The sequence below is a fragment of the Salmo salar genome, chromosome 01 (genome assembly GCF_965601325.2).
Source record: "Salmo salar chromosome 01, fSalSal1, whole genome shotgun sequence".
Taxonomy (NCBI): Eukaryota; Metazoa; Chordata; class Actinopteri; order Salmoniformes; family Salmonidae; genus Salmo; species Salmo salar.
This window is the reverse complement of record NC_138291.1, coordinates 75,312,124-75,335,528: the sequence shown is the minus strand read 5'-3', so window position 1 is coordinate 75,335,528 and position 23,405 is coordinate 75,312,124. Positions and strand designations below refer to the sequence as shown.

Sequence of the window (23,405 nt, the reverse complement as noted above, 5' to 3'; positions counted from 1 at the left end):
TAATAAAATCAGATCCAACAATAATATCACGGGATTAGAAATCCATAGTTTAAAAACAACAGTGTCATTGTACGCTGATGATTCATGTTTTCTTTTAAAATCAACAACTTGGATCCCTCCACAGCCTCTGAGGATCTAGATAATTTTTCTAACCTCTCTGGATTACAACCAAATTATGATAAAATGTACTAGATTACATATTGGATCACAAAAAAAATACAACTTTTACATTGCAGTGTAGTTTACCAATAAAATGGTCTGACAGTGATGTGGATATACTGGGTATACATATCCTCAAAATAAATAAATGATCTCACTACAATACATTTTTATAGAAAGTTAGCAAAACTAGATAAGTATTTACCTTTCCATGGTAGCAAGATCTTATCTATTTGTGGAAAAATTACCCTGATTAACTCTTTAGTCATATCCCAGTTTACCTATTTACTTATGGTCTTGCCTACACCTAGCGAACAGTTTAAATTATATGAGAAAAAAATATTATATTTATTTGGAACGGCAAGCCAGACAAAACAGGCCTATTTATATAATGAATATGAATTCAGAGGGCAGAAATTATTCAATATTAAAGCATTAGACCTCTCACTAAAGGCTTCAGTCATACAAAAGTTATACTTAAATCCGAACTGGTTCTCTAGCAAATTAGTAAGCAGGTCTCACCCCATGTTCGAGAATGGCCTTTATTCAGATTACAACCTCACACTTTTCAGTTATTTGAAAAGGAAATCTCCCAAATATCGCTATTTTTAAAACAAGCCATAGAAAGTTGGTTGCAATTTCAATTTAATCCACCAGAAAAGACAGAACAAATAATACAACAACTATGGTGGTTAAACTCAAATATACTAATTGATAAAAAAAATACATTTAAAAAAAAGGTATAATCTTTGTAAATTATATCATAAATATGACTGGTGGAGTTGTCACACATGCAGCTAACAAAAACATATGGAAATGTCTGTTCTACCCAAAATTACAACCAACTAATTGCAGCATTACCGCAAAAATGGAAGAGGAAAGTGGAAGGTTGAAAAAGGAACTTGTCTGTCGGCCCTGCATTAAAGACCATAATTGGTTAAAGAAAATTGTGATAAATAAAAAAAAGTATACCAGTTTCATTTAAGGACCAAAAAATGGACAGCTGTGCCATATAGATTGCAAAAATAGTTGGGAAAAGATTTTTAACGTACCGATTCCATGACACATGGTTTATGAACTGATACGCAAAACGACTCCGGATTCTACAAATGTACACTGCTCAAAAAAATAAAGGGAACACTAAAATAACACATCCTAGATCTGAATGAATGAAATACTTTTTTCTTTCCATAGTTGAATGTGCTGACAACAATCACACTCAATGGAAATCCAATTTATCATCCCATGGAGGTCTGGATTTGGAGTCACACTCAAAATTAAAGTGGAAAAATCACACTACAGGCTGATCCAACTTTGATGTAATGTCCTTAAAACAAGTCAAGTCAAAATGAGGCTCAGTAGTGTGTGTGGCCTCCACGTGCCTGTATGACCTCCCTACAACGCCTGGGCATGCTCCTGATGAGGTGGCAGATGGTCTCCTGAGGGATCTCCTCCCAGACCTGGACTAAAGCATCCGCCAACTCCTATATAGTCTGTGGTGCAACGTGGCATTGGTGGATGGAGCGAGACATGATGTCCCAGATGTGCTCAATTGGATTCAGGTCTGGGGAACGGGAAGGCCAGTCCATAGCATCAATGCCTTCCTCTTGCAGGAACTGCTGACACACTCCAGCCACATGAGGTCTAGCATTGTCTTGCATTAGGAGGAACCCAGGGCCAACCGCAACAGCATATGGTCTCACAAGGGGTCTGAGGATGTCATCTCGGTACCTAATGGCAGTCAGGCTACCTCTGGCGAGCACATGGAAGGCTGTGCGGCCCCCCAAAGAAATGCCACCCCACACCATGACTGACCCACCGCCAAACCGGTCATGCTGGAGGATGTTGCAGGCAGCAGAACGTTCTCCACGGCGTCTCCATGCTCTGGACACTACGCTGACAGACACAGCAAACCTTCTTGCCACACCTCGCATTGATGTGCCATCCTGGATGAGCTGCACTACCTGAGCCACTTGTGTGGGTTGCAGACTCCGTCTCATGCTACCACTAGAGTGAAAGCACCGCCAGCATTCAAGAGTGACCAAAACATCAGCCAGGAAGCATAGGAACTGAGAAGTGGTCTGTGGTCACCACCTGCAGAACCACTCCTTTATTGGGGGTGTCTTGCTAAATGCCTAAAATTTCCACCTGTTGTCTATTCCATTTGCACAACAGCATGTGAAATTTATTGTCAATCAGTGTTGCTTCCTAAGTGGACAGTTTGATTTCACAGAAGTGTGATTGACTTGGAGTTACATTGTGTTGTTTAAGTGTTCCCTTTATTTTTTTGAGCAGTGTATATATACACACACACACACACACACACACACACACACATACATACATACACAGTGCTGTGAAAAAGTATTTTCCCCCTTCCTGATTTCTTTTTTTTTTTTTGCACGTCACACTTAAATGTTTCAGATCAAACAATTTTTTATATTACACAAAGATAACTGCATTGTGTTTACTTGGATTAAGTGATCTTTTTTTTTTTTTATTAAGGGAAAAAAGCTATCTGAACCTACATGTAATTGCCCTCTAAACCTAATAACTGGTTGTGCCACCCTCAGCAGCAACAACTGCAATCAAGGGTTTGCGATAACTGGCAATGAGTCTTTCACATCGCTGTGGAGGAATTTTGGCCCACTCTTCTTTGCTGAATAGTTTTAATTCAGCCACATTGGAGGGTTATCACGCATGAACCAACGTTTTAAGGTCACGCCACAGCATATCAATCAGATTCAAGTCTGGACTTTGACTAGGCCACTCCAAAACCTTAATTATTATTTTTTTAAGCCATTCAGAGATGGACTTGCTGGTGTATTTTGGATCATTGTCCTGCTGCAGAACCCAAGTGCGCTTCAGCTTGAGGTCACGAACTGATGGCCGGACATTCTCCTTCAGGATTTTTTGGTAGAGAGCAGAATTCATGGTTCCATCAATCACAGCAAGTCGTCCAGGTCCTGAAGCAGCAAAGCAACCCCAGACCATCACACTACCACATTTGACTGTTGGTATGATGTTCTTTTTCTGAAATGCTGTGTTACTTTTACGCCAGATGTAACGGGACGCACACCTTCCAAAAAGTTCAACTTTTGTCTCGTCAGTCCACAGAATATTTTCCCAAAAGTCTTGGGGATCATCAAGATGTTTTTTGCCAAAAGTGAGACAAGCCTTTATGTTATTTTTGGTCAGCAGTGGTTTTCGCCTTGGAACTCTGCCATGGATGCCATTTTTGCCCAGTCTCTTTCTTATGGTTGAGTCAAGAACACTGACCTTAACTGCAGCAAGTGTGTCCTGCAGTTCTTTAGATGTTGTTGTGGGTTCTTTTGTGACCTCTTGGATGAGTCGTCGCTGCACTCTTGGGGTAATTTTGGTAGGCCGGCCACTCCTGGGAAAGTTCACCACTGTTCCAAATTTTCTCCATTTGTGGATAATGGCTCTCACCATGGTTCGCTGGAGTCCCAAAGCTTTAGAAATGGCTTTGTGACCCTTTCCAGACTGATAGATGTCAATTACTTTGTTTCTCATCTGTTCCTGAATTTCTTTGGATCAGGGCATGAAGTCTTGCTTTTTGAGATCTTTTGGCCTACTTCACTTTGTCAGACAGGTTCTATTTAAGTGATTTCTTGATTCATCAGGTCTGGCAGTAATCAGGCCTGGGTGTGGCTAGTGAAATTGAACTTAGCTTTCCAAAAAATGTGATTAACCACAGTAAATTCATGATTTAACAAGGGGGGCAATTACTTTGGCACATAGGGCCATGAAGGTTTGGATAGCTTTTTTCCCTTAATAAATACAATGATCACTTAAACTGCATTTTGTGTTTACTTGGGTTATCTTTGTGTAATATTCAAATGTGTTTGATGATCTGAAAACATTTAAGTGTGACAAATGTGCAAAAAAATAAGAAATCAGGAAGGGGGCAAATACTTTTTCACAGAAAAAAAATATGGGAGATTGGAAGTGATGCAGACAATTACATTGATGGAAGCCACAATCTGCAATATTAAAGCTTATTAATATTAAAAGACATGAGGAATCCCCAAACAAATTCAAAAGCCACCCACAGAGCCCCCCCATAACAATCCCACCAGAATACACTATTAGTTATCTATGTTTGACAAGTAGTATGAAGATGTGGCTTGGGGTATTGCTTCTCTATACTATGTAACGTATTCCCTGTGACTCTGGTGATATTTTTTTTCTTCTCCTGTTCAGAGAAATTAGTTGCTTGCATTATTTACCATAACGTAGTGTGAAAGTACCAGGTTTTGACCACTAGACAGAGGTCATGTTAACGCAGGATTCTGTTTTTCACACAAAGGAAAGAAAAACGAAAATATATCTTGCAGATCTAAAATGCTATTTATGGTCATTTCTGCCTGGCTTCAGTCAGGGTTTGCATTAAATTAGGTAATTTTGTGTAATTTTGTGCTTCAGTTGCACTCGGATGAAATATATTTGCTCTCTTCATTGGCTCACCACCAGACAGCGCACTGACTAATGTATAGGCTACTTTCCTCCAGTATTTTTCCGGTGTAGTTTTTCTCCAGTTGAAAGTTAAAATGCAAGATTAACTTCAAACAAAACATTAGGAAATGTAGCTGGCTACATTCTTTCTATGATAAATATGATGGCCATGCATCGTTTTTGCAAAAAATACCTTGCTTTTTCATTGTAAGCTAATTTACTTGTGTGGCTGCTAGCCAAATAGCATTGCACTTCTGTCTGCTAACATCTGATGAAAAACATGTCTGCCAAATGTGTTGCACTAATGAATTGTGTGTGAAGAAAAACTATAGTTGCACGCCCCTCATCTCTACTGAAGCAAAGAAAACACTTGACTTTCAATATAAAACTTAGGTGAAATGGTTTAAAATGCTATTATTATTATTTTTAATGGTCTGCGTTTTGTAAATGCAGATTTCTGAAAGCTAATTCAATCCCTACTAGATGGCGCCGTTTCTGCTATACCGCCACACTTTCATCCATTTTTCTGGTCTTGTGTTTATTAAATAGGCCTAGATCACAACCTTTCCTTTGCATCTTTGGGTAGAAAACCAATAGATTTGAGTCATGATAAATAAATTGTGGTCATCCTAACAACTCAAGCCAGTCCTCCATGAAAGCAAATCAGTTTGTCCTTCTTTTAAACTTAATCTGTGTCCAGGAAACAGACCCTTTGTGTGTGGTTTATTCCCTTCAGAAAATGTCTGGATTAGTTACTGTTAGACCATTCCTGGTGAACAAGCAAACCATTATGCTACAGCAGTTCTAATGGTTTAAATGTTATGGTCTCTAATAGCCTTTAATGGTAAAGGTCCCAAAGAGTTTTGTAATTGTATTGGGTTGTGTTGTGTTGAGTTTAATGGTACTGTAAATGTCACTTATCACAATACATAGAGCGATTTCCTGATAATTGTCTTTAAAAGCATAAGACTGCCATAAAATTATTTTATCAAGGTTGTTACAACATTTTTGTCCCTAGCCCATTTCTCCATAAAAGTTTTAGACTTCTAGGAAAAGTCTAGAAGAATTAATAACTTCACCATGCTCAAAGGGATATTCAATGTTTTTTTTGTTTTCATTTAACCAGCTACCAATAGATTCCCTTTTTCGCGAGGCATTGGAAAACCTCCCTGGTCTTTGTGATTGAATCTGGGTTTGAAATTCACTGCTCGACAGAGGGACCTTACAATTATCTGTATGTGTGGGTTACAGAGATGAGGTAGTCATTCAAAAATCATGTTAAACACTATTATTGCGCACAAAGTCCATGCAACTTATTATGCGACTTTTTAAGCAAATGTTAATTCCTCAATTTATTTAGGCTTGCCATAACAAAAAGGAGTTGAATACTCAAGACATACACGCTTTTCATTTAATTAATTAGTAAAAATAAATGTTTAAAAACATAATTCCACTTTGACATTATGGGCTAGTGACAAAATATTGATTGAACCCATTTTAAATTCAGTCTGTAACAATTTTTTTTGACAAAGTCAAGGGGTGTGAATGCTTTCTGAAGGCACTGTAACAGCATGTCAGTGGAAGGGAGGACAGCAGCAGGTGGCCCAACGTGGTTTGTGACTGTCATTTCCCATTTTAGCCAATTCTATTGCAATCATTTATTTACAGATTTTCCGGTCATTCTGTTACCGGATTTTGTAACAGAATGACACGTTTTAATCACTTAATAAATCATAAACAAAATTGTTATTTATAAAAAATTTAAAAAACACCAACTAATAGGTAGGTCGACCTTTACTTGTTACTTCTGTGAACTTTTTTTTTTATCCTCCCTCATGAGGGAGAGAAATTTGAAACTATCTTAAAGACGTGGGTTTTTGTAAGAGAATGACTAGACACTAGGCAATATTTTTTTTGATTAAAACTTCAGGCTAGGGTCTATTTTTCTCCACTTCCTGTCTGACTGACGTGCCCAAAGTAAACTGCCTGTCACTCAGGCCCAGAAGCCAGGATATGCATATAATTGGTACCATTGGATAGAAAACACTTCAAAGTTTGTAGAAATGTTAAAATAATGTCTGAGACTATAACAATTGATATGGTTGGGGACAATCCAAAGAAAAACCAACCAGAATTTTTTTTTTGAAAGCCCATGCTATTCCAATGGAACATACAAGGTAATATCCAAATCCATCTCCCAGATTGCAATTCCTATGGCTTCCACTAGATGTCAACAGTCTATTCCAAGGTTTCTTGTTTGTTTCTTCCCAAACGAGGAAGAATTTTTAGTTTTAGTACTGGGAGTCAAGAATTGGAAACGAAGAGGAGGCGCACCTGCAAATTTTTCTTTTTTATTGAACATACTTCTTTCCGTATGAAATATTATAGTTTAATTACATTTTAGGGTACCTGAGGATTAAATTGACACATATTTTGACTTGTTTTAAAGTTTAGCGGTAGCTTTTTGGATTCCTTTTTCTGCAGGTTGAACAAGTGGATTACTCAAAATCGATGGCTAAACTGAGTTTTTGGGATATAAAGAAGGATTTTACCTAACAAAACGACCATGCATGTTGTAGCTGGGACCCTTTGGATTGCAAATCAGAGGAAGATTTTCAAAAAGTAAGTGAGTATTTAAATCGCTATTTGTGATTTTATGAAGCCTGTGCTGGTTGAAAATGATTTTGATGTGGAGCTCCGTCCTCAAACAATCACATGGCATGCTTTCGCTGTAAAGCCTATTGTAAATCGGACAATGCAGTTAGATGAACAAGACTTTAAGCTTTTAACCGATATAAGACACTTGTATGTACCTAAATGTTTAATATCCATAATATTTATGATTATTTATTTGAATTGCGCACCCTCCAATTTCACCAGAAATTGTCGGCAGGTTTCCCGCTGGCGGGACGCCTAGCCCTTAACTTACACAAGGCAAATCATTTTTTGCAAAATTAAATATAGAAGTTTATATTAGTAGGCAAGTGTCTCAACTTCAACAATATTGTGTTTTTTGTATTTCTAATACATTTAAGACTTTCTTGTAGATGTTTTCTAAGACCCCTTTTCCATCTGTTGGACCAGAAATCAAAGCTTTTGCTTATTCCTAAGTTAAGGATGGAAAATTGTTGCCCCCAAAAAATATGCCTTAATTTAAAACATTTAAATATTTGTGCTGCTGTAAACACACCGATATCCAGAGAAATTAAGAGGAATGTAATTGAATAGGGACAGTTGAACTGAAAAGCACTTCCACAGGAGTTTGCATCAGGAGTCAAGTGTACTCATGAAGATTACATGCATGAGGAAATGAAAGCTTGTTTTGCCAATATAAACCTTTCTCTCAGCTCAGGAGAAAGCATTCCTTTCAAAACCACAAAGAATGATTTAAATCAGAATCAAAAAACAGTATTGCCATGCAACAAATGTTGCAAGGAATCTTTGCACAAAACCCACCACAACAGTACAAACTTAAATGTGACAGCAAACTTAATTTGACTGAATAAATCTACAGAACGTGGACACAAGCAGCAATCATTAGTTCTAAGGGAGGTGCTCAGTGCAGTAAGTGATGAGTGAGTGCGTGTGTCCCAGGCCAAGTAACTCAGTCAGGTGAGAGTGGTACAAAGTGTTCCCAAGGTGACGACGTAAAATGCCTAAGTCATTTTCCACAGCTATCCGTTTCAGTTCCTGCATTAGATTTCACTGGATTCACACTTTACTTTCCACTGCTGAGCACTTGCCAGCACACCAGCAATGTAAACACCTAGACTGGATAGCGTTTAATAATTTTTTTATTCAGCATTGAGAAAATGTAGAATCTTTCTAATCAACTGTCCCTAAGGACCTAGCTCAAATGCAGCAGGACATATACCTACCTATTTAGACAAAAACATTACCTCTCGTCTCCTCCCTCTTTCTGCGTTTTCTCCATTTTTTCCACAAAATCAGAGAATTTCATGTCTATCCGTCGAGACTTGGGTGAAAAATTCTCAAAGTTGGCCATTTTCTTCTCGTCATAGTAGAGGAATTTGTGGTTTTCCGCGATGTACACAGAGAAGTCCCCGCTCCCAATGTTCTCCTGCAGGTACGGGATGTCCCACTTCAGAGCTGGATACACTAGATTGGTGTCTGTTAAAACCAATGGTTCCTGGAAACAAAAAAGTAGGACATGTTAGATAAAATTAGAATAACAGAAATGGATGGAATTAAGCTATCACATTAACAAAAACAACATACACGCAAAGACTGCATGTACTCTGATCTACCCATTACTTATAATATAGGACTGAAGCAAGCAAAAATTGTATTTAATTCAATAAAATGTATTAAACCTTTTTTGCATAATTTGCGAACACATACATGTATTACTAATAGACCTACAGTGCATTTGAAAAGTATTCAGACCTTGACTTTTTACAAATTCTGTTAAGTTTCAGCATTTTTTAAATTTATTTTTAATCTACATATAATACCCCATAATGCTAAAGCAAAAACAGGTTATTTTTTTTTTCAAATGTATAAATAAAAAAAAACTGAAATATGACATTTATGTAAGTATTCAGACCCTTTACTCAGTACTTTGTTGAAGCACCTTTGGCAGCGATTACAGGCTCAAGTCTTCTTGGATATGACGCTACAAGCTTGGCACACCTGTATTTGGGGAGTTTCTTCCATTCTTCTCTGCAGATCCTCTCAAACTCTGTCAGGATGGATGGGGAGCATCGCTGCACAGCTATTTTCAGGTGTCTCCAGAGATGTTCAATCGGGTTTAAGTCCGGGCTCTGGCTGGGCCACTCAAAGACATTCAGAGACTTGTCTCAAAGCCACTCCTGCGTTGTCTTGGCTGTGTGCTTAGGGTCGTTGTCCTGTTGGAAGGTGAACCTTCGCCCCAGTCTGAGGTCCTGAGCAGGTTTTCATCAAGGATCTCTCTGTACTTTGCTCCATTCATCCTTGCCTCAATCCTGACTAGTCTCCCAGTCCCTCCCACATAACGTTGCTTTAATCAGACCAGATAATCTTGTTTCTCATGGTCAGAGTCCTTTAGGTGCCTTTTGCCAAACTCCAAGCAGGCGGTCATGTGCCTTTTACTGAGGAGTGGCTTCCGTCTGGCCACTCTACCATAAAGGTCTGATTGGTGGAGTGCTATAGAGATGGTTGTCCTTCTGGAAGGTTCTCCCATCTCCACAGAGGAAATCTGGAGCTCTGTCAGAATGACCATCGGGTTCTTGGTCACCTCCCTGACCAAGGCCCTTCTCCCCGATTGCTCAGTTGGGCCAGCTCTATGAAGAGTCTTGGTGGTTCCAAACTTCGTCCATTTAAGAATGATGGAGGCCACTGTGTTCTTGGGGACCTTCAATGCTGAAGACTTTTTTTGGTACCCTTCCCCAGATTTGTGCCATGACACAATAGCCCAAATCTGAATCATACAGCTGACGAAAACAGTTGCCTTTTCCAATATTGTTGTGACATGACATCATGGCGTTTGAAGTTTGGACATTGTGCTTTACAAGCTATCAGACCCGACAAGTCATTCACCTCCTAGCCATCATTGCTCCGTTTCTGGTCAAGACTCAATCCCTCCTCCTCCGTCATCTGAGTTCACCACAGGTCATAAGTGGGACCACCATCCTTTTCGTACTTTCCCACTTTCCTCTCAAAAAGCTATATTTGGATCACAGAGGCAACTGGCCTCACACTGCTCATGTCAGCATGATTCTAATAAAAATAGCTGAATAAAGACCAAGGAATAAGACAGTGATTTGCATGCAGACAACGTTACTTTGCAGATGAATCTCACAGTACACAACACAGTTAGGCCTAGATGTCCCATGCACAATAGTGTTGTGCACCAAGCCCTGCATATGGGACATAACTGATGTTCACCACAGTCCACTGTTGTGAACAGTTACAAAGTAATAGTCAAGATGTCTGCTATAATGATTTACTATAGTGGCACAAGCATTCCAGTGTTATTACAGGGGGTCATTTCCATGAAAAAGGACCCATGATCATCAACATTTGATGGTCATAGCAGCATATCAAGTTGGGTGACAAATGAAAACCAAGAGTCTACATTTTTTAACCATTTTCCATCCTGCAAATTAGGAACAAGCAAAGGCTTTGATTTCTTGTCAAAAGAAATCAAAGCAAAAAAGAGATCTTAGAAAAGGTGGTTTACAAAACATCTAGCAGTTGGAGCATAAATAAATTAGTTAATAAAAATGTATGCTTCATCCAGTACAAACTAATGTATAGAATGTATTATACAAGAGAAATTTAACAAATTCTACAGCACAACGCCAGAGTCATGTCTTAAGTATAAAACTAATAATGACTCAATAATCCATGCTTTCTGGGAATGTTATGAAGTCCGGAAGTTGTGTGCGGAGCTAGAAAGTTGGCTGTAAGAAATATTACAACGTGAACGTACTTTTAATCCGTCTGTCTGCATATTTCAACACATGGCATATGGGGGTGTAGTGAGATACCCAATGGGCTGGATGATTCTCTTCTCACTCATCTTGAAAAAACATACTAAAAACTTGGAAATCAAATCAATCCCCCATCATTAACACAATAGAAAAATGGAATAATTGATTATTTAAATATTGAAATAGTATGGGCTACCGAGAAAGCCTTAATTGTACCAATTTGTTTAAGTGGCAAACAATAATGCAGGCACTTGGGATGGGGGTGAGAGCATGCGGGTCTGGGCAGATGAGATGTGGTCGTGGTTTGTGTGCATTTGTACGTTGTTGTTCGTATAAGTTTGTATCTGGATAACAAAAAAAAAGTTGAAAAAAATGAACACATTCCCCAGAAAAAGGTATCAGAAATACATCAAAACACAATGTTAAATACCCCTGTCAACTAATATCAACACTTATTTAGTTGGTCTGTAAGTAACCAAATCTGAACCAATCATAGAGATCTATGTTTCACAAGTTTGGACAGTACCTTACAGTAGAGTACAGCAAAGAAAAGTAGAGTATAGTTCAGCACAGTAAAAGTAGAGTACAGTTCAGTACAGTATATTACAGTGCAGTAAAGAAAGGTAGAGTATAGATCAGTACAGTACATTACGGTAAAGAAAGGTAGAGTATAGTTCAGTATAGTAAAGAAAGGAGTATAGATCAATCAGTACAGTACATTTCAGTAAAGAAAGGAGATTATAGTACAGTACAGTGAAACATAGATGCTGTTTGGAAAGCACAGTATAGCACAGCAAAGCACAGTAGTTTACAGTAAAAAATAACTTGAGTATAGTTCAGTACAGTAGAATGCTTATGTGCGTTTTTGTAGAGCAAAACTTCTCGTGGAAGGTACTACACAGCGCACAGACTAGAGGGCGACCGATTAATCGGAATGGCTGATTAATTTGGGCCGATTTCAAGTTTTCATAATCGGTAATCGGCATTTTTGGGCACCGATCATGGCCGATTACATTGCACTCCGAGGAGACTGCGTGGCAGGCTGACTACCTATTATGCGAGTGCAGCAAGGAGCCAAGGTAAGGTGCTAGCTAGAATTAAACGTATCTTATAAAAAAAACTATCAATCTTAACTTAATCACTAGTTAACTACACATGGTTGATGATATTACTAGTTTATCTAGCTTGTCCTGCGTTGCATATAATCGATGCGGTGCCTGTTAATTTATCATTGAGTCATAGCCTCCTTCGCCAAACGGTTATTTAACAAGCGCATTCGCGAAAAAAAGCACTGTCGTTGCACCAATGTGTACATAACAATAAACATCAACACACAAGTATATATTTTTAAACCTGCATATTTAGTTAATATTGCCTGCTAACATGCATTTCTTTTAACTAGGGAAAATGTGTCACTTCTCTTGCGTTCTGTGCAACAGAGTCAGGCTATATGCAGCAGTTTGGGCTGCCTGGCTCGTTGCGAACTGTGTGAAGACCAACTTCACCAAACGGGGGATGACTTAACAAAAGCGCATTTGCGAAAAAAGCACAATCGTTGCACGAATGTACCTAACCATAAACATCAATGCCTTTCTTAAAATCAATACACAGAAGTATATTTTTTTAAACCTGAATATTTAGTTAAAAGAAATCCAGGTTAGCAGGCAATATTAACTAGGGAAATTGTGTCACTTCTCTTGCGTTCATTGCACGCAGAGTCAGGGTATATGCAACAGCTTGGGCAGCCTGGCTCGTTGCGAACTAATTTGCCAGAATTTAACGTAATTATGACATAACATTGAAGGTTGTGCAATGTAACAGGAATATTTAGACTTATGGATGCCACCCGTTAGATAAAATACAGAATGGTTCCGTATTTCACTGAAAGAATAAACGATTTGTTTTCGAAATTATAGTTTCCGGATTTGACCATATTAATGACATAAGGCTCGTATTTCTGTGCGTTATTATGTTATAATTAAGTCTATGATTTGATATAGCAGTCTGACTGAGCGGTGGTAGGCAGCAGCAGGTTCGTAAGCATTCATTCAAACAGCACTTTTGTGCGTTTGCCAGCAGCTCTTCCCTGTGCTTCAAGCATTGAGCCATTTATGACTTCAAGCCTATCAACTCCCGAGATTAGGCTGGTGTAACTGATGTGAAATGGCTAGCTAGTTAGCGGGTGCGCGCTAATAGCATTTCAATCAGTGACGTAACTCGCTCTGAGACCTTGAAGTAGTTGTTCCCCTTGCTCTACAAGCCTTTTGTGGAGCGATGGGTAAAGATGCTTCGAGGGTGGCTGTTGTCGATGTGTTCCTGGTTCGAGCGCAGGTAGGGGCAAGGAGAGGGACGGAAGCTATACTGTTACACTGGCAATACTAAAGTGCCTATAAGAACATCCAATAGTCAAAGGTATATGAAATACAAATCGTGTAGAGAGAAATAGTCCTATTATAACTACAACCTAAAACTTCTTAACTGGGAATATTGAAGATTTATGTTAAAACAAACCACCAGCTTTCATATCTTCTCATGTTCTGAGCAAGGAACTTAAACATTAGCTTTTTTTACATGGCACATTTTGCACTTTTACTTTCTTCTCCAACACTTTGTTTTTGCATTATTTAAACCAAATTGAACATGTTTCATTATTTATTTGAGACTAAATAGATTTTATTTATGTATTATAATAACTTAAAATAAGTGTTCAGTATTGTTGTAATAGTCATTATTACAAATATATACTGCTCAAAAAAATAAAGGGAACACTTAAACAACACAATGTAACTCCAAGTCAATCACACTTCTGTGAAATCAAACTGTCCACTTAGGAAGCAACACTGATTGACAATAAATTTCACATGCTGTTGTGCAAATGGAATAGACAACAGGTGGAAATTATAGGCAATAAGCAAGACACCCCCAATAAAGGAGTGGTTCTGCAGGTGGAGACCACAGACCACTTCTCAGTTCCTATGCTTCCTGGCTGATGTTTTGGTCACTTTTGAATGCTGGCGGTGCTTTCACTCTAGTGGTAGCATGAGACGGAGTCTACAACCCACACAAGTGGCTCAGGTAGTGCAGCTCATCCAGGATGGCACATCAATGCGAGCTGTGGCAAGAAGGTTTGCTGTGTCTGTCAGCGTAGTGTCCAGAGCATGGAGGCGCTACCAGGAGACAGGCCAGTACATCAGGAGACATGGAGGAGGCCGTAGGAGGGCAACAACCCAGCAGTAGGACCGCTACCTCCACCTTTGTGCAAGGAGGAGCACTGCCAGAGCCCTGCAAAATGACCTCCAGCAGGCCACAAATTTGCATGTGTCTGCTCAAACGGTCAGAAACAGACTCCATAAGGGTGGTATGAGGGCCCGACGTCCACAGGTGGGGGTTGTGCTTACAGACCAACACCGTGCAGGACGTTTGGCATTTGCCAGAGAACACCAAGATTGGCAAATTCACCACTGGCGCACTGTGCTCTTCAAAGATGAAAGCAGGTTCACACTGAGCACATGTGACAGACGTGACAGAGTCTGGAGACGCAGTGGAGAACGTTCTGCTGCCTGCAACATCCTCCAGCATGACCGGTTTGGTGGTGGGTCAGTCATGGTGTGGGGTGGCATTTCTTTGGGGGGCCGCACAGCCCTCCATGTGCTCGCCAGAAGTAGCCTGACTGCCATTAGGTACCGAGATGAGATCCTCAGACCCCTTGTGAGACCATATGCTGGTGCGGTTGGCCCTGGATTCCTCCTAATGCAAGACAATGCTAGACCTCATGTGGCTGGAGTGTGTCAGCAGTTCCTGCAAGAGGAAGGCATTGATGCTATGGACTGGCCCGCCCGTTCCCCAGACCTGAATCCAATTGAGCACATCTGGGACATCATGTCTCTCTCCATCCACCAACGCCACGTTGCACCACAGACTGTCCAGGAGTTGGCAGATGCTTTAGTCCAGGTCTGGGAGGAGATCCCTCAGGAGACCATCCGCCACCTCATCAGGAGCATGCCCAGGCGTTGTAGGGAGGTCATACAGGCACGTGGAGGCCACACACACTACTGAGCCTCATTTTGACTTGTTTTAAGGACATTACATCAAAGTTGGATCAGCCTGTAGTGTGGTTTTCCACTTTAATTTTGAGTGTGACTCCAAATCCAGACCTCCATGGGTTGATAAATTGGATTTCCATTGATTATTTTTGTGTGATTTTGTTGTCAGCACATTCAACTATGTAAAGAAAAAAGTATTTAATAAGATTATTTCTTTCATTCAGATCTAGGATGTGTTGTTTAAGTGTTTCCTTTATTTTTTTGAGCAGTGTATAAAAAAATGTAAAAAAAAATTGTCCGATTAATCGGTATCAGCTTTTTTTGGTCCTCCAATAATCGGTATCGCCGTTAAAAAATCATAATCGGTCGACCTCTAATGTTATCAGAAGCCTGCTCCCTAAGATTGTTTTATTCACTGCTTTAGCACACTCCGCCAACCCGGATGTCCTAGCCGTGTCTGAATCCTGACTTAGGAAGGCCACCAAAAATTCTGAAATTTCCATCCCCAACTACAACATTTTCCGGCCAAGATAGAACTGCCAAAGGGGGTGGAGTTGCAATCAACTGCAGAGATAGCATGACAGAACTCAGCAGGCTATCCAGGTCTGTGCCCAAACAGTTCGAGCTTCTACTTTTAAAAATCCACCTTTCCAGAAATAAGTCTCACTGTTGCTGCTTGTTATAGACCCCCCTCAGCCCCCAGCTGTGCCCTGGACACCATATGTGAATTAATTGCCCCCCATTTATCTTCAAAGTTTGTACTGTTAGGTGACCTAAACTGGGATATGCTTAACACCCATGCCATTCTACAATCTAAGCTAGATGTCATCAATCTCACACAAATTATCAAGGAACCTACCAGGTACAACCCTAAATCCGTAAACACGGCACCCTCACAGATATCATCCTGACCAACCTGCCCTCTAAATACACCTCTGCTGTCTTCAACCAGGATCTCAGTGATCACTGCCTCATTGCCTGCGTCTAATGGGTCCGCGTCAAACGACGACTGTCAAACGCTCCCTAAAACACTTCAGTGAGCAGGCCTTTCTAATAGACCTGGCCCGGGTATCCTGGAAGGATACTGACCTCATTCCATCAGTAGAGGATGCACGGTTATTCTTTAAAAGTGTTGTCCTCACCATATTCCCACGGGGGACCAGTACGGAATTTTTTTTAATGAAATGTGTGCATTCACTACTGTAAGTCGCTCTGGATAAGAGCGTCTGCTAAATGACTAAAATGTTAAATATTAAATGATCATGCCCCATTCAAAAAATGTAGAACTAAGAACAGATATAGCCCTTGGTTCACTCCAGACTTGACTGCCCTTGACCAGCACAAAAACATCCTGTGGCGTACTGCATTAGCATCGAATAGCCCCCGCGATATGCAACTTTTCAGGGAAGTTAGGAAACAATATACACGGGCAGTTTGAAAAAGCTAGCCTTTGCTTTCCTAACATAAATTTGCATCCTGTAGCACAAACTCCAAAAACGTTCTGGGACACTGTAAAGTCCATGGAGAATAAGAGCACCTCCTCCCGGCTGCCCATTGCACTGAGGCTAGGAAACACTGTCACCACTGATAAATCTACGATAATCAAGAATTTCAATAAGAATTTTTCTACGACTGGCCATGCTTTCCACCTGGCTACCCCTACCCTGGTCAACAGCGCTGCACCCCCCACAGCAACTGGCCCAAGCCTCCCCCATTTCTCCTTCACCCAAATCCAGATAGCTGATGTTCTGAAAGAGCTGCAAAATCTGGACACCTACCCCTCAGCAAATTGGATGTAGTCTGTCACAGTGATTTCCGTTTTGTCACCAAAGCCCCATATACTACCCACCACTGCGACCTGTATGCTCTCGTTGACTGGCCCTCGCTTCATATTCATCGCCAAACCCACTGGCTCCAGGTCATCTATAAGGCTTTGCTAGGTAAAGCCCTGCATTATCTCAGCTCACTGGTCACCATAGCAGCACCCACACGTAGCACGCGCTCCAGCAGGTATATTGCACTGGTCATCCCCAAAGCCAACTCCTGCTTTGGCCACCTTTCCTTCCAGTTCTCTGCTGCCAATGACTGGAACGAATTGCAATTCTTTAAAAAAAAAAAATTAAATCACTGAAACTGGAGTCTTATATCTCCCTCACTAACATTAAGCATCAGCTGTCAGAGCAGCTTACCGATCATTGCACCTGTACACAGCCCATCTGTAAATAGCCCACCCAACTACCTCATCCCCATATTATTATTTTTTTTGCTCATTTGCACCCCAGTATCTCTACTTGCACATTCATCTTCTGCACATCTATCACTCCAGTATTAATGCTAAATTGTAATTATTTTGCCACTATGGCCTATTTATTGCCTTACCTCCCTAATCTTACTACATTTGCACACACTGTATATAGATTTTTCTATTGTATTATTGACTGTACGTTTGTTTATCCCATGTGTAACTGTGTTGTTTGTGTCGCACTGCTTTGCTTTATCTTGGCCAGTTCACAGTTGTAAATGAGAACTTGTTATCAACTGGCCTACCTGTTTAAATATTTGTATTTATTTAACAAAACATTTTTTTTAAATTTACATCTAAACAAGTGGATGATTTATCTTAAGCCTTCCCTAAATGTATATCAAAAAATAAATAAATATGGATCTAACTTCATTGGATTGTATCTACAATTTTTTCTAAATTACCAAAAAATGTATAAACTTAACCTCAAAATCATTTTGATGGAATGACTTCAAAAATGTTGATGAAACAAGGGACATTTGTAGTTGATCAAGACTAGTGGCAGCCAGAGGAACTGTTTAATGTAATGAAAATGAAACAATGAATGTGCAAGATTTGGCGGAAGACAGCTGAGCCATTCTGGAGAGAGACTTGCCTATACCGTCGCCACACACTACTCTTCTTGTCTCAACATTTTAAAATTATACTCAAGACACTTCACACATATTTTAGATGCTTTTCTCTGACAGCTCAATATCCAGCTAGGCCAATTGCAATGCGCGCTGCGCAAATTGCATGCTTCCCAAATTGGCATAGGTCTACAAGCTTGCGATTTTAAACAATCCATAGCAACAACAAAAAATAACAAGCTAATTATTCTCAAATCCTCTGTAGCTGTGATGATTTTTGGCAAAGTATTTTGAATGATTTAATTACTTCTGTATAGACAGGAGTAATTATATAATATGCCATTTCTCTCCTGTTCTTTTGGATTCTATATAAACTTTATTTTGTTGTGCAGAAGCCATGGGAACAATCCTAGTCATATTAGCAACCGATCCAGTTGTTGCATCTTTAGATTCCCCCTCTTTCTAAGTTTCAAACAGAAATGTTCATCTCTGTCACATATGGAACTGCCATCAGGTGTGCTGTAATTGCATTTTGACAAATGTTTGAAAATTATGTTTTATTGGCTGCTTCATTACATGAGTTGCATGTTCTGTTAAGACGCATTACCATAATCTAAATGTGATTTCTGTCATTCTGATCACCGTGGGTAGACGCCCTAATTGGTTATGCACCCAATGCATGTGCGTCCGGTAAATTTCTCAAATGGCCGGTCAATTAAAATCTTACCGATCACATTGCCCGGCGCCACATTTTCATAACGGAAACCCTGATTCATATCCATAATTATGCATTACCCTGATTCATATCCAGAATGATGCATTTCTGTGTAGTACAGATCAGGGACCCATGATGAAATGCTGTTAACGGGAGCAAATCCACTTCACTTACTGTAGTTCAATGACCAAAATACATTTTTTCAAACTCAAGGTGTCAAAACATAGCTGACCCCCCATTCTTTCTGCAAACATCTTTGAATCTTAATTTGGAGCAGATATTTACCTGAGGGAGATTTTACCGAAATTCTGTTACTCAAACTTTGCGTCTGCACAGTTCGTCCAGTAAATGAGTTTTTGTAACATTTTCAGTGTAAATTGTTTTTGTTTGGCATACATTTTAATTGAAAAATAACTGTTGCATCTCTCTGTAATGTAGGCCACATTATAAATCAACTAGCCAATATAATTTCATGGGAACCCACGACATATCAGCTCTAGGAAATGCAGACTGACTTTTGGTGAGATGCATTCAGGTGGAGGTATGATCTGTTTTATTATTGAACAGGTCATAGTCCAGATTACCTGGTTGAAAAACTGTAAAGGACAGGAGAAAAAGTCTGCTTCATATGCTACCTATGAAAATAAACTAGGCTATGGTAGGTCAAACTGATTATCTGCACTTCAGAGTGTCATTGCTATGCAGACTTCCATGTAAAGTCCAGTGTTCTCTGGTCTTGGTTCTGGGGACCCACAGGGTGTAGCCTAAAGCCAAGCTTGTGTTCCAGTCCAGCATCAAAAACACGTTTCACCTAATCAACTGATCATCAAGCCCTGTTAATAAATCGGTACAGGAACTGCACATTCTGTGTAGGACCCCAGGGCCAAGTTTGAAAAACACTGGACTTGTCCACTATTACCCAGACCAGGTGGGGTCTCTCTTGCATGGTATTTAATCCATGCAGGACAAACCTGGGTTAATAGAGAAGAAAAAAAGTGCTGCGACTGTCAACATATTGTAGCAAACGGAGGGATCTGGAAGCAAACCCGGGTCTCCTGCGTGAAAGGTATAGCGCCAATAGGATTAACCAACTTGGTGGAATTGTAACGTGGATCATATAGTGAGGCTGGCTACACTGCCCCTCCAAACGGTAAGGAACTTTTCCATGCTTCGACTTTCTTTTAAGCCCCTTCACACGTCCACCCATGCATTCCGATGGCCTCACGGTACCATCCCACTTCGGACACCAGTGTAGCTAACGGAGGGCGTGGGAAGCAAACTCAGGTCTCCAGTGTGAAAGGCTGACACCCTGCGCCAATAACCCATAATAGAGAATTGTAACATGCCTCATTTGGCGAGGATCGCTAAAATATGCTTAGCTAGTTAACGTTAATTAGTTGGGCTAGCTTGCCCAGCTGATTCAGTTGGGAGGTCATTTGGGTACCTTACCACAACATACAGGATACAAGTTGGAGGTATTGACTAGCTAACCGTTTTGTCTCGGTGAACACTAACTTAGGTTCCAGTTCGAGTTAGCTGTCAGACTCGAACAGGAAACTGACAGTGCATATGAATTGTCATGACTTGTCACTTTACCTCGTTGTTTATGAGCATCTCCGCTCTAGGATCCGTGTGAGAGAGTCTGGGTATCGGTCTGGTCTGGAAAGGATACTTTCGAAGTTGATATTCGCTCCAGATAGGACTGTGGACCACCGAGAATGCTGCGGCACCGCCTTCGCTCGCCGTCGGATCATTCTCGACTGTTGCCATGCCTGTGCACCGAACCCAAGATTGCCCCTCGCCCACTATCAAAATATGTTCTCTTAACTCGATATACGAGAACTATGCAGTATACTACCTGTTTGCTCACAACATTACCATGCAAAAATAGTCTGTTTCGTTTCTGATGCAAGAAACGCCGAGTCTACAAGTATCGTCAGCAACACTAAAAAAGTACTTCCGGTTCACGGAATTTCACAAATTTAAAAATAAAAGTCCCCCACGTAATTAGCATGTAAATCATGGTGGGGCAGACCCCCCACCAAATTGTTTTGATGCATACCACAACACAATACTAAACAATACATTGATTGCACTATAACAGTGACTAATAGGGCCTACATAAAACTGTCCCAACAGCAGAGCTATCCTTTCAGCACCATGGAGTGAATCCTTACCATCGCTACACCTGGCTATCAGTGGAGCCTTGTCTATCAGCGAAACAGTTCATTATGTCCTCATTTACTGCCTTTTTAAAAACCACAGCTGATATTGATGACTAGCTTAAACAAATGTGGTTACTACTGACTCCTTGTGGATTTGTGAAAAGTTGATAAGAACCGCATTCTCCTTCAATAATAACAAACTGCAAAATTAGTTTTGAGTTTTGAACCATTCACAAACATCATTACGTTGATGTTCAGTAAATTCATAATGTTTATTCTTATATCATTAACACTTAGCTCTAAGTATAAGCAAGTGCAAGCAAACGTGTTGTGATGAGGTAGGCCTACTCGGTCAGCACTTTCAAAATGGACATCAACAGAAATTCAGATAGATGTTAGTTCAGATAAATTCAGCAAGATGTTGAGGCCTTAACTTTACTCTTTTTTAAGTCACCTCAGAGAGAGAGAGAGAGAGAGAGAGAGAGAGAGACTCGGTTAGCCTACAATTTGACGTATTTTATTAGCCCTATGTGGTCAAAAAAGGATTTGTACTGGTCCCCCATGGGAATCAAACCCAGGACCCTGGCGTTGCAAGTGCCATGCTCTACCAACTGAGCTACATTGGACTTGGACCACACACACACTAGTATTATGTTATGACAATGCAAGTTGCTTCCTCTGAGCTCAAAATGGCCTTTATACCATCTTCATCTGAATGTATGATATATGAGACCTGGAAATCTAGTGCATTTGTAGTGTCCAGAACAATAACTAATTTTATCTTTTTCACCTTTATTTAACCAGGTAGGCAAGTTGAGAACAAGTTCTCATTTACAATTGCGACCTGGCCAAGATAAAGCAAAGCAGTTCGACATGTACAACAACACGGAGTTATACATGGAGTAAAACAAACATACAGTCAATAATATAGTAGAAAAATGAGTCTATATACAATGTGAGCAATTGAGATGAGATAAGGGAGGTAAAGGCAAAAAAGGCCATGGTGACAAAGTAAATACAATATAGCAAGTAAAACACTGGAATGGTAGATTTGTAGTGGAAGAAAGTGCAAGGTAGAAATAGAAATAATGGGGTGCAAAGGAGCAAAATAAATAAATAAAGAAATACAGTAGGGGAAGAGGTAGTTGTTTAGGCTAAATTATAGATGGGCTATGTACAGGTGCAGTGATCTGTGAGCTGCTCTGACAGCTGGTGTAACGGCCGTCATTGAAGAGAGTAGACCAAGGCGCAACGTGGTTAGTGCTCATCATGAATTTATTAAAGATAGACCACTTTAAACAAAAAACAAGAACCGACAGCCAAACAGTTCTGTCAGGTGCAAAACACTAAACAGAAATTAACTACCCACCAACCCCAAAGGAAAACAGGCTGCCTAAGTATGACTCCCAATCAGCGACAACGATGTACAGCTGTCCCTGATTGAGAGCCATACCAGGCCAAAACAAAGAAATACAAAGCATAGAAAAAAGGACATAGAATGCCCACCCAAATCACACCCTGACCAACCTAAATAGAGACATAGAAAAGGCTCTCTCAGGTCAGGGCGTGACAGCTGGTGCTTAAAGCTAGTGAGGGAGATGTGTTTCCAGTTTCAGAGATTTTTGTAGTTCGTTCCTGTCATCTCACATGAACAATGGCCAAGTATCCACTTATTTTAATATATGTTTTTTTTTGTATCCTTATGATTTTGAAAATGTACTACACAGTAAGGATTGGACTCGTTCATCTTTCCTGCAAATAGGCCTACCCATGAGAACTTATTGAAATGCCTACCACTTCTCTCAGAATGGACCCTCTCCCATTAATCACGAGCCAATGTAAACACACCATTATTTGGAGTGGTATGCCTGAACCCTCCAAAATATGCCTCATCTGACAAAACCCATTTCCTTGCTTATTTTGACATCAACCTCTCCAGTTACATGTGCTCATCTGAGTCAGTTGTCATAGAGCTTACAATTTCCTCATCTGATAAACCTCTACCACAATGTTCTGTCTCAGTGGTAGTATTCATTCCCAATATCTTTGGTGTCTGAGATTTGATTGAGCTGCACCACTGACAGTTCCTTATACGAACTCTTGGCTCCCCCAGCTGACAAGGTAAGAATATGTTGTTCTACCCCTGAGTAAGGCAGTTAACCCACTGTTCCCCAGGTGCTGATGACATGGATGTTATTTCAGGCAGCCCCCTGCACATCACTGATTTAGAGGGGTTGGGTTAACTTCTCTAGGGTAGGGGGCAGTATTTTGACGTCCGGATGAAAGGCGTGCCCAAATTAAACTGCCTGCTACTCAGACTCAGAAGGTAGGATATGCATATTATTTGTAGATTTGGATAGAAAACACTCTGAAGTTTCAAAAACTGTTTGAATGATGTCTGTGAGTATAACAGAACTCATATGGCAGGCAATACCCTGAGAAAAATCCAACCAGGAAGTTGAAAATCTGAGGCTTGTAGTTTTTTTAATTGATTCCCTATTCAAACTACAGTGACTTAGGGGTCATTTTGCAGTTCCTAAGG

General features: G+C 40.2%; 1 protein-coding gene across 2 annotated transcripts in view; it reads right to left on the bottom strand.

The window, feature by feature from the left end:
• The window catches only part of LOC106608512 (hypoxia-inducible factor 1-alpha inhibitor), a 42,507-nt gene extending 21,872 nt beyond the window's left edge, over positions 1-20,635 (bottom strand). For both annotated transcript variants that reach the window (XM_014206459.3, XM_045722093.2), the window contains exons 1-2: positions 20,295-20,635; positions 8,535-8,785 (exon numbers count right to left, since the gene is read on the bottom strand). In XM_014206459.3, coding sequence (XP_014061934.2) covers positions 8,535-8,785; positions 20,295-20,468 — 425 coding nt within the window. In that variant the 5' untranslated portion in view covers positions 20,469-20,635. The remainder of the gene's footprint in view (positions 1-8,534; positions 8,786-20,294) is intronic.
• Between the last annotated feature and the right edge of the window lie 2,770 nt (positions 20,636-23,405).